We start from the raw sequence: 13,117 nt of genomic DNA on the forward strand, positions 1-13,117 counted from the left end.
TTGCCCGTCACGAGCACTGGTTTGCCCATGCCTGGCACTTTGTTGCCCAGGGGCTGTGCTGGGTTGCCCACTGATGGTACCAGGGGTTGTCCAGGGTTGCGATCAAGTTGCCCAGCAAAGGCACTAGGTTGCACAGATTCTGCACTGAGTTTCCCAGGGGTGGCACTGGGTTTCCCACTGAGGGTGCTGAGTTCATAGGATCATAGAATATCTCAAATTGGAAGGGAGCCAGAAGGATCATTGAGTCCAACTCCCTGCTCCATGCAGAACTACCTAAAATTAAATCGTATGACTAAGAGCATTGTCCAGCTGCTCAACAGCTGCACCTGGTTGCCCAGGGGCTGCATGAAGTTGCCCAGCGAGGGCAGTAGGTTGTCCAGGGCATGAACTAGGATGCCGTTTGAGGGTATTTTCTTGCCCAGGGGTGGCCCTGGGTTGCCCATTGAGCTGCTGCACCAGGTTGCCATAATGGCTGCAGGGAGTCACCTAGGCAGAATCCAGTCACTGAGCAACCTGCGCCCGTGGCAGCGTTCCCCTGGTCCTGTGCCTGACTGCACCGGGGATGCTGCAGTGCCTGACGGTGCTGCCACCGAGCCTGACAGCACAGCGGTGAGTATCAGTCCCCCGACTCCGGGCACCCCAGCCCCCTGGAACGTGCATCCCTCACCCAGGCAGCTAAGGGGGAGCATGTGCTCTAACTGGGAGGGGAGGACTGAAAAAGCCAGTATTTCTCCTAATCGCCCCCAGTATCTCTTATATCGTCCAGATGTACCCAAATGAGGTCGTCGGTAGCTCCAGGCATGTGTCTGTGTTCAGGGGTAGTAGAACATGTCACCCTGGGATGGTTTCTCCCCAGGGAGATGGGGCATTTATTTCAGCTGGAAATGCAGGGAAAAGTAACTCCAGTCCATTCCCAAGGGTTTTTCCTCCCTTTCTTAAATGTGTGTCTGCCAGTATCTGAAAGGGAGTAATTTATTGGCAAGGGTGGGAGCTGGGGAAGCCATCTCCCATTCTCTGAATGCTGTTTCTCAGGTATAAATAAGTGGTGTGGAGCAAAGGAAAGTGCACTCGTCTATCCCGAGCAGGGACAAAAGGGCTGAAACGACTGGTCTGTGGGAACCGGCACGCACAGTGGTTTTTGTTGGACCTGAGCACAGACATTTTGTCCTCAGTTCTGCCAAACTGGCTCGGAGGGTCGTGTTTGTGAGAGTTCTTTTGCTAAATGTGAGGGTGTGAGTTTCCCGCTGCCTATCCCACAGCCTCCTTGGCCAGGCTGGATCTGGGGCGAGATGCGGTGCCAGCACGGTGCCCAGGCAGGTACTGGGGCAGCCTGTGCCAGCACGGCCAGACTTGGGCAAGGCTTACAGCCTGAAAGTTCAAAGATTTCCCAGCTGCAGGCTGTGCACTTTTCCCCTCTGACTCATCCCTATTTTTCTGCAGTTTGCCCTAGCTAAAGGACCTGTTATTCTCCTGCGTTTGCTGTTTATTTAATAGCTGCGTTTTGAGACCCTGGCACTAGCTCGAGAGCAGAGCTGCCTGGCTCTGTGTCTCCCATCTACCACCCATTAAGCTTTCCAGCAGGAAAGCCTGAGTCCTTGGTCCTGCCCTTGTGCAGAAAGATGCATTCTTTGTTGCAGAGGTGACTAAAACGAAAGCAACTGTCTTTCCCAAGGATTTTTTGATTTTTAAAACAAGTCAGTCTCTGCCAGCTCACCTACACGTGCAAAGTGATCAGGGTAGCCCAGGAGGAACAATTACACCTCTAGTTACGTGATTGCTTCTGTGGATGCTTTGTTCCGGAGTGAAAGCAAGTTTATTTCATGCAAACATCCCATTTTTAAAGGAATAAAGTTGATTTCATGCTGTTACAAATAGGATTTAGCGCATGCTTCGTGTCAAGCCCCACTCCCATCCATGATCACAGGACGCCAGTGTCCTCATCTGTCACTGGGGCTCTGAGCCAGGCTGGGAGCAGTGGGGACGGGACGGTGCTAGGGGAAGGACACATCCCTGCAACGGCGCAGTGGGTGACAACAGCCATGGAGACTTATTCTGCCAGTGGGAGACACCTGTAACCGCACAAGAACTTCATGAGTACAACGTGCCCTCCTGAGCATTTGTCCTCGGGTTATGTGTGTTGGGTGCATTTGGTGGCCCTCTGCATTATATTTCTGGTAATAATTGATAGCCTCCGTCTGAAAAGGGCAATAGCACCCACAGTGCTGTCTGCAGTTATTGGTAGCAAAACTTCCCTGTGTGGCCATTCCTCCTAGGCTTACCGCAAGGCTGGTGTTTACGAGCCGCTCTGAAAAGACTTTGTGGGTGATCTCCTTTCCAAGTGCATTTATTTTACATCAGGTGAGCCAAAGACATTTTTCTTCCTTTGCAGGAAGACGTGGCTGTTCTTTTTAGGTTGAAATAGGAGGGATTTTTCAAATTTGGATCTAGTCCTGTAAAACTCAGCTCACCTGCAGACTCCTCGCTTGAGCATTTAATGCAAGTGAAGGTAGAGATGATGAGGATGGAGTCCCTCACCCACAAATCGTGCTGGGTGGGTACCAGCTGTGTGTCCAGCGCTGTTGGGGCTGGTAATGGAACTTTTAAAGAGAAAATTGTATCTGGAGTACTCTAAGATCAGCAGTACACTAGCCGAAAGAAACAAATGAACAGCAGAGAATCAGCAACTCCAGTTTGACTGGACTGACAGATTTAAGGAAAATGGAGGCATAATATCTGTCGTCCTCCTTAGCAGCCGTGATTTGTTTCTCTCTGTATTTCAAGACCTGACGCTGGATACTAACAACAAAGACAAATCCTTATGTATACAAATGCTTGGGATGCTGACAGAAGGGATTTGTTTTCAAGAGTTTTAGGCCTGGACAGGCGCTGTGTGGGTGCTGTGCGCATCACTGCCTGTGTTATAAGTTGCGTGTGTTGCTGTAAGAAGTAACACAAGTGCAGGAGCTTTGTCAGTGAGGTTGTCTCCTCCTGTTGCCTCTGTGCAGGACACGTACCCAAATAGCAGCACTCAGGAATAGAGCTGGATGGCTCTCCCTTCCCAGCAACGTATGCCCATCGAAGAGCAAGCCCTGCCAAGTTCCCGCCTCCATCAGCACCATGGCTTCAAGCTATAAGAACTGTTTTCCTCAGCACCCCTTGCCCCAGAGCTTCAGCTTCCTCTGGATGCTCAATGCCTTCTATAAAGCAGGTGCCATCAACTCAGCTTTGGCTCCCTTTTCCAGAAGCTCCCAGGTGTTGGCTCCCAGCAAGACGCTTCCTTTGATTTCCAACAGAACAACCCCCTTTGACCCAGTACACTCCCGATGACTGGTACAGCTCCAACCTGACCAACTATGAACAGTCAGAGGCTTCCCGGCACGACGTGGAGCATCTGAGAGTTGAAACCTCCCGCGTGATACAGGGTAAATTTCAGCAAACAAAAAACCCCAAGAATAAAGCACCAAAACTCAGGGAGAACATGCCGCTGATACAGGATTTTGGAAGTCAGAACTGTGCCGTGAGCTGGAAGAGGTGGCTGGGGCAAGCAGTGCCCTCACAGACATGAAGAACTGACTGGAGAGAGCCCTGGCTGGGATGGAGACCCCTCTCCGGGTACGCCCTGTCCAGTGGGCTGCAGGCTGTAGCCTCCTGCTGGAGCATCTGCAGCCTTTCAAACGTCTGATGAAGTTTCATTACAGCTCTGTAACATCTAGAAAGTTTTTATTAAGAGGCCATTAATTAAGTTAGCGATAAACAAATCCCTTGCCATCTGCTGCATCCCCGATCAGCGCATGCTGAGCGCATCGGAACAGTATTTGCTTAACCAAATATTTTTATAAAGCGGTATATCCAAAATCACGGTTTGGGAGACAAAAGCCCATGCCTTACTACGAGGCTCTGGCAAGGTCAGCGTCAAGCCTGACACAGGTCCCTGCATTCAGCTGCGGTTGCACCACGGACACGTGTGCTCCCTCATGTTGATTTAATGCTGATGTTGCAGCTCAGCTGCTCGTTGTCAGCTAAACCAGCTGCCCTGGGCACTTTTCTCCTGCGCTGTCATCTCTGTGACCACCTATAATTTCTTTTCTTACATTACTTGGCAGAGGGAGCATCCCTGTAGGGAGCCCTGCCCCAGCAGCCAGCAGTGATGGCGTGTCCCCAACAGGTCACTCAGGAGTGCGTGTGTCACCAGGAGAAGAGGATGGGCATCGACCTAGTCCATGACGATGTGGAGAAACGGCTCTTCACAGTAAGTTTGGCAACACAGATTGTGTATGAAGTTATTTTTACCTAAACCTCCCTAAACAGGTTTTTCAGCCCTGTTCCCTCACTGGCTCCTTAGTGCTGCTGAGGTATAAACTCTTCCCACCCCCAAACCCTGTTGGGCCGGGGGGCGGCGTTCCCCCACACAGTGGGAGTAAGACTTACCCTTACAGAGGAAGGACTAGGTGACAACCAGCTCTCTGTGTCTGTAGTATATCGGGGTCCTCTGTCCCTCTTCAAGGAGTCTGTGATCCTTTCCTGCCTTCCGGAGCCCTGCAGAACAGGTCCTGTATGTATCTATGTCACAGACACGTATCTATATGTATTACACACATATGCACACACAGGTATGGAGAAAGCAGCGAGTGCCTGACAGCTTGTTTGGTTTTCCCAACTCTATGAGTTGGTCTGATAAAAGATATTACCTCTCCCCCCAGCTCTGCTTTGCTCAGAGCAGCATGGCTGCAGCAGGGCCGCCGCCGTGTGTGCTTAGAATCACAGAGTCGTTTAGGTTGGAAAAGACTTTTAAGATCATCAAGTCCAACCATTAACCAAGCACTGCCAAGTCCACCACGAAACCATTTCCCTAAGTGCCACGTCTACGCAGCTTTTAAGTACCTCCAGGGATGGTGACTCAACCACCTCCCTGGGCAGCCTGTTCCAGGGCTTGACCACCCTTTTGATGAAGACATTTTTCCTACTATCCAGTCTAAACCTCCCCTGGCACAACTTGAGGCTGTTTCCTCTTGTTCTGTTGCTTGTTACTTGGAGGAGAGACTGACCCCCCCTGCCTACACACCCCCTGCCAGGCAGCTGTAGGGAGCCATCAGGGCCCCCCAGAGGTGCCGCCTCTCCAGGCTGAACCCCCCCAGCTCCCCCCTGAGCTCCCCATCAGCCTGGTGCTCCATACCCTTCAGCAATGTATTTTAGAGAAATCATAAAATGTGCACTCCTGCCTGTCTTTATATAGTCTGCTTTGAATTATGAATAAAAAGCAAACACGATGAGAGCTGGCACAGAAGATGAGATGCGAACGCGGGGTACAGCGAAGTACAATCGTGCAAAGGCATCGTGGAACTGGGAAGGACATTGAAGCCCCTGGGACTGTGAAGCCACTGCTCCGTTAGAAGATTTTTTTATTTTCTTATGAGTCAGGCCCTGAAAAATTAAAGGATTAATTTAAAGGTCATGAGATTTTAGGAAAATAATCAAAGCTGATATCTCCGTAATGGCATTTTGGATTTTAAGTGTCTGGGACATGTTTGGGCTGTGCTTTTTCAGCTGGCACCTGCAGACAGGAGGGCTTAAAAATTCCTGGGTTTGGAGCAGGAATCACCTGGCTCCAGCAGCTGGGGCTTTACGAGCGCAATAGGTTCGTGCCGCAGTCCGTGAGCTGAGAGCAGCACATGCCTTCCTCTGGTGGAGCTGGGGGTTTCTCAGAAATAGCTGGGGATTTACACCAAAGTGAAGTGCATCTCCTCTTGTCCGATATGGATGGGATTTCTCATGGGGAGGAAAAAATTTTGGGAGCCAAAAGGGCAAGTAGTCATTGGGGATGGGGATGTGAAGCGCTGCTGGTCCGGGGAACCACTATGCCTGTTCGTATTAGGTCAGGATCTGTCCCTGTCTCGATGTAGTGGAACTAAACACTTGACATTGATGTCAAGATGAAAAAACACTTGCCAATCCACCCCGAAAGTAAATTCAGAGGCCGCGGCCACAGCAGCTTCCCGGCCCCTCCCGGTCACTGCGGGCGGGCTCAGCTGCACAAGCGAGTGTGCTGGGGCTGGGGGGCACTTTCTCCACTCCCTGCCTGTTTGCTTTGGGCAGAAAGACAGGCAGGCACGTTCTTGCTGTGTGCAAGGCTGGAGGGACCCGAGGGGATGAGTGTGACCAGGAGGATCGAGCACGGACGCTGATGGGGTCACGCTTTGCCTTCGCCCAGGAAGTCGGCGTCATCGGGTCCTGCCAGGAGAGGATGCAGAGGTGCCTGGATGAGGCAGCAGCCCAGCTCATGTAAGGGGGAACTCCTTATCTCCTGCTGCAGGGCAGGTGTGCATTGACAGCAGTAATTGAAACCCCCAGGTGACCCCCGACATCTACCCACATGCCACAGGTGTAAAACCTGTGCAGGCTCCCTGGGAAGTGGGCAGTGATGCTCATGGGAGCACGTAGCTGTGGGAGTTGCAGGGAAGCGGGATGGGGAGGGTAGAGTTCCCACCCAAACATCCCCACCCATGGCTGTTGTTTGTGTGTTGAAGGTCCAACTGGGTGGCCCAGCATGAGCTGGAGAGGGACCTGGCCAACAAGCGGATGGCCCACCGCATCGACAGCAAGTGCCACCACCTGAGGAACACCTCCGATGGCATCGGCTGCTGCCCAGGGCTGGAGCAGGCTGACGCCACGTGAGCGCATGCCAGGCAGCCCGCGAGTGCTGGGCTGTCCCCGGGATGTGTGGTGCCTCTCCCCGGCAGAGAACTGGTTTTCCTCAGCCCACTATAAGGGCATCACATCCATCCCACCCAGAGACACCCACCTCGGAGGGGCCGTTTTTCACCATAAAGGGAGAACACCACTCTGCTTTCAGCTGGATGCTGAACATCCAACGGGTAAAAACGAGTCCCACCTAATTAAACATTATATCAGGGTTCAGAGATCAGCCTGGAAATGAATTCAGTCCAGCACCTCTGCACAGCTCATTAAGTTTATGCATATTTTCAAAGATGTGTCAGTGCTTGCCTGAGCGCTCTTCATTGACGTAAGGTCGGGGGGGGTTCACCCCTGCATGGAGAGGGCCTGGCAGGGAGCCGACATGACATAGAAGATAAAGAAATAGAGAGCATGGTCCCGGGATAGAGTTCAGCTGCTTTTGGGTGCCAGGAATTCAGCTTTGGCTCTGCAGTAAATGAATGGGGACCTAAACCAGCACTTGCAGAGATATGCCCCAAGTGGCAAAGGGCTGAGGGAATAAATCTGCTGCTCGCACAGGCACGTGCGGTTTATGGAGGGGCATAGATTGATTCAATTTTTCTAATGTTTTGATAATTATTCACAGCAGAGCTCAGACATATTTAGACAGGCAAATGAATTGCAAAGGATTGACGCTAAAATTCAGAGGGGGGTAAAATGTGCCGAGGATCAGCATGTTTTAAATGGAGCTTATGTGGTATTTAAGTCTTTTGTTGACCTTGTTCTGGACTACTGCACAGGCGTGAACTTCATCCTGTATGCACAGACAGGGAATCGAGTATCATCTAATGCTCGTTCAGTTTAGTGTGAAACTGAGCAAGTTATGAGCAAAGTGAATCGACCGCAATCTGCGCGCTGTTGTGAAGCTGGGAAGCACTTAAATGCCTCAAACACGTAAACATGAGGTCTGATTAAAATACCTGTTTTTCTGGGATAATTGTTTTTTTGTCTGAGCTTTCATAAGTATCACAGTTGTCTTCATGGATGTGGAATTTTTTGATAAGTATTCTTAAACAAATGGTGTCCAGATATCTCACTTTCCATGTGGTCAAATTAAGAACACAGGTTTGATCTATGTTTAATCCACGCTGCTCCCTGGCAGGGTCCGTGCCTGCCCACAGCCAGCAGCAGCACGGGCTCACCAGGGGCCTGTCCCTTCCCTCACCAGGATCTCGGTGCCAGAGTCACGGACCATGTTCACGGACAACAACCTCCTCCCCTCCCAGTGTGAACAGGCGGCCTCTGCCAAGCTGCAGGACATCAGGAACCTGCTGATGGTGATGGCCAACGAGATGTGGCAGCATTTCAGCGGGGTGAGCGTCACCTTCACCAACCGCATCTCTGAGACTGCTGAAGCCAAGAGCAAGACCAGACCCACTGGCCAAGGTAGCCCTAGCCCCTCCTGTTTGGTGTGACACTGTCACTTCCCCGTGACGCCACCTTCCATGCAGACCTGGCCCGAGGATGGTCACCAGAAGAAGTTGGTTACAGTATCATTTTCTGTTTGAAACTCAAAAGTATTGGGGACTTTCTTCTTGGAGCAGGATGATTTGGCACTGTAACTTCATCTCCGTGGATACTGTGTTTTGCTTGTGCCTCCTGCGCTAGCTGCCCAGAGAGGCTGTGCAGTCTCCTCTGGAGATGTTCAAAACCCACCTGGACGTGACTCTTTGCAGCCTGCTGGAGGAGAACCTGCTGCAGTAGGGTTTGGACTAAGTGGTCTCCAGAGGTCCCTTCCAGCCCCCACCAGTCTGGGATTCTGTGATCCTAGCTGACAGCCTGGCAGCACAGGGATTTCCAGCAGGAAGTGCCAATTCTGGCTGCATCTCCTGGTAGTTACTCCAGAAATGCTGGCTGCCCTGCAGAAGGTCTCTGCTGGGGTGCCTGCCGGGGGGGTCGCAGGCTTGCTTCCCCTCCAAGGACGTGCTTTCAGCCTCAGCGCTCTGCTTGCTGCGTGGTTTTGCCTGTGTTTCCTGCATTGCTCTGCCAAGCAGAGGGAGCGCAGACCAGTGATGGGCACCGGGCTCAGGTTGGTGGGGCTCACGGGAAGCTCCCTGAAAAGTGCTGGACACAGTATTGATTAACTGAGCAGAGTTGCAGCACTGTGGGCTGATACCACATCCTTAAATGAGGATCCATTAAAAACTTCCCTCTAGTCGTTGCTATTGATGGATGATCAGTTCCTGCAAGCAGTGCTATTGGGAAGCTGATAATTCAATGGATCCATCACTACTCCGAAACCTCTTCTGATGTGACAGCAACAGCAAAGAGAGGCCTTTCCCTGAAGAGAAATCCCTGCTGGATCTGTGCCTGGATATGTGGCAGAGGGGCAGTGGTCTGAGCTCAGGGTCTGCTTATTGAACTCGTTTGTTTCTGCAGACAGGCAGGAGAAAAGGGAAATTAAGTGGTCACTTGAGAATACATTTTTTAATTTATGCATATGTTTCCTTTTCACACCAGACACTGCAGGAAATCTTCCAGATCAATGTGAACATAGGAGCCATCTGAAAAGCCATTAAGGACAAAAGGTGTCCCTTAAAAGTGGCTCAGACCCGGCTGGATGAGCGCACATGGAGACCAGATGTGGAGCTGTGCCAGGATGCTGCCCAGCTCTGGTAAGACATTAATTAATCATGTGGTTTTTTTCTAAATAGTCCTTCCACAAGTGTGCACTGATATAATCAAAAGCAATGAGCAGGCATCCCAGCTTTTGGGTGCTGGGAGAGCTCTGCACCCGTGGAGGAGGCTGCACACCACGGCCAGGTGCAGCCTGATGCCCCACTATGAGGGGCTGGATTTTTCCCACTTGGGTAAACCTCATCTTCTTCCGTGCCTGCTTCCCAGCGGTGGGATGTGCTCAGTTCTGAGGAATAACCCCTTTACTCTCCACCAGGCTCATGCTGAGAGCCCTCGGCTCCTTCCTCTTGGGGAGCTACAAGAGGGGGGTTACCGTATGGAGAAGCAGTAGGGGCTGTCCTGTCCTCCCCAGGGACCCCAGGAATCCTTTCAAGGACACAGTGAGCTCTTTGGGATTGCACCCCAAGGGGCCGTGGAGAAGCAGGCTGCCCTGAGCACCCAGCAGCACCCCCCTTGAGGCCCCCCAACCTCCCACCTCCTCCTGGGAGCCCTCTGGGCATGACTCCAGGTGAAGCCTTCATAAAGCAATTTCAGCACCGCCCCAGAGCCTGCTCAGCATCTCACACCCCGTCGTTTTTTCTGATCCTCCACTTGTTTCACTTCCAGCCTCTCCCATCTGTCCTATGTTGCTGTATGTGCATCCGTGGGTGTGGGCAGGACCCCTGCACAGGGAAATCAAAGGCGAGGGAACCAACAAACCCGCAAAACTAAACAGGAACGGGAAACTGCCGCTGCCTGTCCCTCTTCTGGGTGGCATGAGCTGCTCCGGGAGATGAGCTGCTCTGGGAGATGAGCTGCACTGGGAGATGCGGCTGTGCGTTGGCAGAGCCTTAGAGCAAACCGAACCGTGCCTCCCTCCCCTCCAGAGGGGCTCTGCCCTCGGCTTCCCCACACGTCTGCCAGAAATGGGGGGTCCGAGTCAGCCCGAGACCGCTGGAGGGGGAGATCCTGTGCCCACAGGGCCCGTCAGCAACACGGTGCTATAAACCAGCCCTGTGATGGGACTGTCAGATGGGGGGTTCTTGCTGTTCCCCAGCCTCATCAAGGAGGTCCATGAAATCAAGGAGATGATCCCAAGCCTTCAGCAGCAGCTGAGACGTGCTGAGGGTGTGCTGCAAGTGCTGCTTCGTGCCAAGTTGGTCTTGGAGCCTGGCCGTCACAGCCAGCTGGCTCTCCATCGACCAGGGGACCTGCATGGGGATGCGCGAGACCTCTCCCAGCACCACGCGACTCTTGGGTTATGTCTAGGCTGGGCTCTGCTGGGCCCACGCTATCTGTTGCAGGGGATATTCCCAGCTTTGCTAGGATGCGTTTCCAGCTCTGCTAAGATGCTTGGCTTTGAAAATACATGTTTAGACTTCCACTTCCTGTTGAAAGCCCTGAGTAGAAATTAAATGATTGCTTTGTGTGTTACATGGTATACCAGGATTTTTTTTTCCTTTGGTTTCTCTCCTTCCACCGCTCTTTCACAGTGTGCCAGAAAGTAGCTGAAAATATCCTGTATGCAACTAAGAGTAAATCCACCCACAGGGATTTATTCCTACCCTTCCAGTCTGTGATTTTAGGAGCAAAACTATCGTTCTTCCTCCTTTTGAGTCTGCCCGAGTCTGTGGAAAAATCACAAGGGGAGGTAAAGCTAGTTGTCAGAGTAATTAGCTGTTGACATCCATGATGTAATTTTAATGGTGCAGCAGAAGAAACACAAACTATCCTGTAAATCGCTGCAGTATGTTCTGTTCCTAAATAGAAAGCCCTATATTTTAAGCTGATTTCTAATGATCATTTTCTTGCTTTTGAAAAATTTTAGATGTCATCTAAAATGTCAGTGCTGGGGTCCTAAAATGAGGAAGTACTTTCAACTAGGTAATTGAAGAAAATGCTGTGGTTTTAATTTTGGTGAGTATGGATTGGTTCCTAATTTAACCTCTTGCGTGTAGCTTGGTGGTGGGAGCACCAAAGCGCTTTGAAGACGGAGGAATGAATCAGTCCTGAAGTCACCACCCTGGCTGCCACAGCACCTGCTCTCCTGCTGTGACACAGACCTGTTTTGCAAGGATCGGAATTTTCAGAGGGCTAAGCCTTCAATCTATCCCAGGTTCAGTGTGAAAGTCACTTTGCAAATTGGCTCCATACTCACGTGTCACTTAGACACTCTTGAATCTTCTAACCCCAGCAGAGCTGAGCTCAGCCTAAAGCCAAGAATCCCCAAGAAGCAGAGGCTCAAGTCGCTTCTCCTCCCTGGGGAATGCAGGGCATGGACCTCCTGGTCCAGTGTGGGGGCTCTCAGGAGCTGAGAGCATCTTTTCTTGTCCCACATCCCTGGATGACTCCATCTCACAGCACAGGTCCCGACAGACCTGCCTGCCCTCCCTGCTGTCCCCGGGACAGCCCCTGAGAGCTGTGACCTGTGCCCAGGTCCTGCCCCAACCTCAGCACCCTGGCAGGGTCTCCCTCGGCAGCAGCAGCCCTACACAGGAAGCAATTGTCTTTTTAACATTTTTTTTTTTTTTACTAGCACTTTTGTCTTGTGGAAACTAAAAATAGATTTCCTCTGCTTTGTGTGTATCTTGGAGCCAGAGTCTGTCAGAGACAGAAGCCACCCTTTCTAAAGAGAAGATACAACCGTAAGCAGGAAAAGACTGTCCAGCTCATCACACCTTCCCTTTCTCCACTAAACTCCCTCCCCAGAACATGCCGAGGGCATGCCGAGTTCACCGGGATTGCCGGTTTTCGTTAGCATCCTCGCTAGCCTTGTGCTGCTTTGTGCGCCTGCTCTGCCCGTGTTCCTTTACTTTGACTTGCCCAAATCCTGGTGATTTTGGCTGCCCTGCTGTTTTGCAGCCCGGCTCCAGACAGCTGGTTTCTCAGGCAGAGCTGCCCGTTTTCTTTTTTGAGAAATGGGCCCCGTGAGTTCGTCCCCAGCCCTTTTCTGAAAGGCTCATGGTTTGAAGTAACTTGTGCGAGGTCCTGGCATCGCTGACAGCTTCACATTCATTTTACTTCCACCTTCATTTCTGAGCCACATCAAAAAATATAGCTGAGCTCCGTTTTACTCTGAGGGCACTCCGGTAACAGTCAGCACCCGGAGCCTCCGATTTTCTCCGATTTTGCTTTCAGCACCCCCCAAACACTCATCTTTCCCACCAGCCCAACTCCTCTAAGGCTTTCTCCTAACTGACAGCATTTATGTGGTGTCACAGTTCTCTCTCTCTAAATTTTATCTTGCCGTCCTGCCCTCGCAGTGCTTCTTCACACAATATTGGCAGTGCGTTTCTTTCCTCCATTTGAGCCGTGACCAGAGGAATTTCAGTTGCAGCTTCTCTAATTTCTTTCACAAATACTTTCCGCTTTCCTGCAGCAGATTTCCCAGACATTAGAGAATTCCCAGGTCCCTTTGGGGCTTCATTCTCCCCACGCCAGTTTTCCATAAGTTGACAATATTGATGTTACTTCTTCTGGCAGCTGATACTCTGAAATCCCGCCCAGTTGTAGGATTTGATTGTCTAATCCTACATGTGCTTCAGTTTGAGTCTTTTTTTTCTTTTTTTTTTTTTTCTTTTTTTTTTTTCCCCCCACTCTGACAGTGCGTCCTGTGCACATCTCACGGTGGCAGCCAGCCCTGCCACAAAGCTCCTGTAAAAATGGGTCTCCAGGGAGAGGGCTCTGGGTGACATTCCCATAGACACGTGGCTTGTGGCAGGGTCTCCTGCACAGGGATGGGTTTGCCTCCCATGGCTGAGCTGCTGGT

At 51.4% G+C, this 13,117-nt stretch overlaps 1 protein-coding gene across 1 annotated transcript; it reads left to right on the forward strand.

Annotated features, from left to right (window-relative positions):
• Positions 1–468: 468 nt before the first annotated feature.
• On the forward strand, positions 469–10,782 carry TEKT3 (tektin 3). The gene is given in 13 exon segments (XM_037400794.1): positions 469–609; positions 3,023–3,104; positions 3,107–3,306; positions 3,308–3,443; positions 3,446–3,612; positions 4,166–4,249; positions 6,209–6,279; positions 6,525–6,668; positions 7,901–8,107; positions 8,109–8,118; positions 9,193–9,347; positions 10,406–10,516; positions 10,518–10,782. Coding segments are annotated over 13 exon segments (1,608 nt in total). The 3' UTR covers positions 10,618–10,782.
• Positions 10,783–13,117: the final 2,335 nt, after the last annotated feature.

This window comes from Falco rusticolus, chromosome 1 (genome assembly GCF_015220075.1).
Source record: "Falco rusticolus isolate bFalRus1 chromosome 1, bFalRus1.pri, whole genome shotgun sequence".
NCBI classification, from domain to species: domain Eukaryota; kingdom Metazoa; phylum Chordata; class Aves; order Falconiformes; family Falconidae; genus Falco; species Falco rusticolus.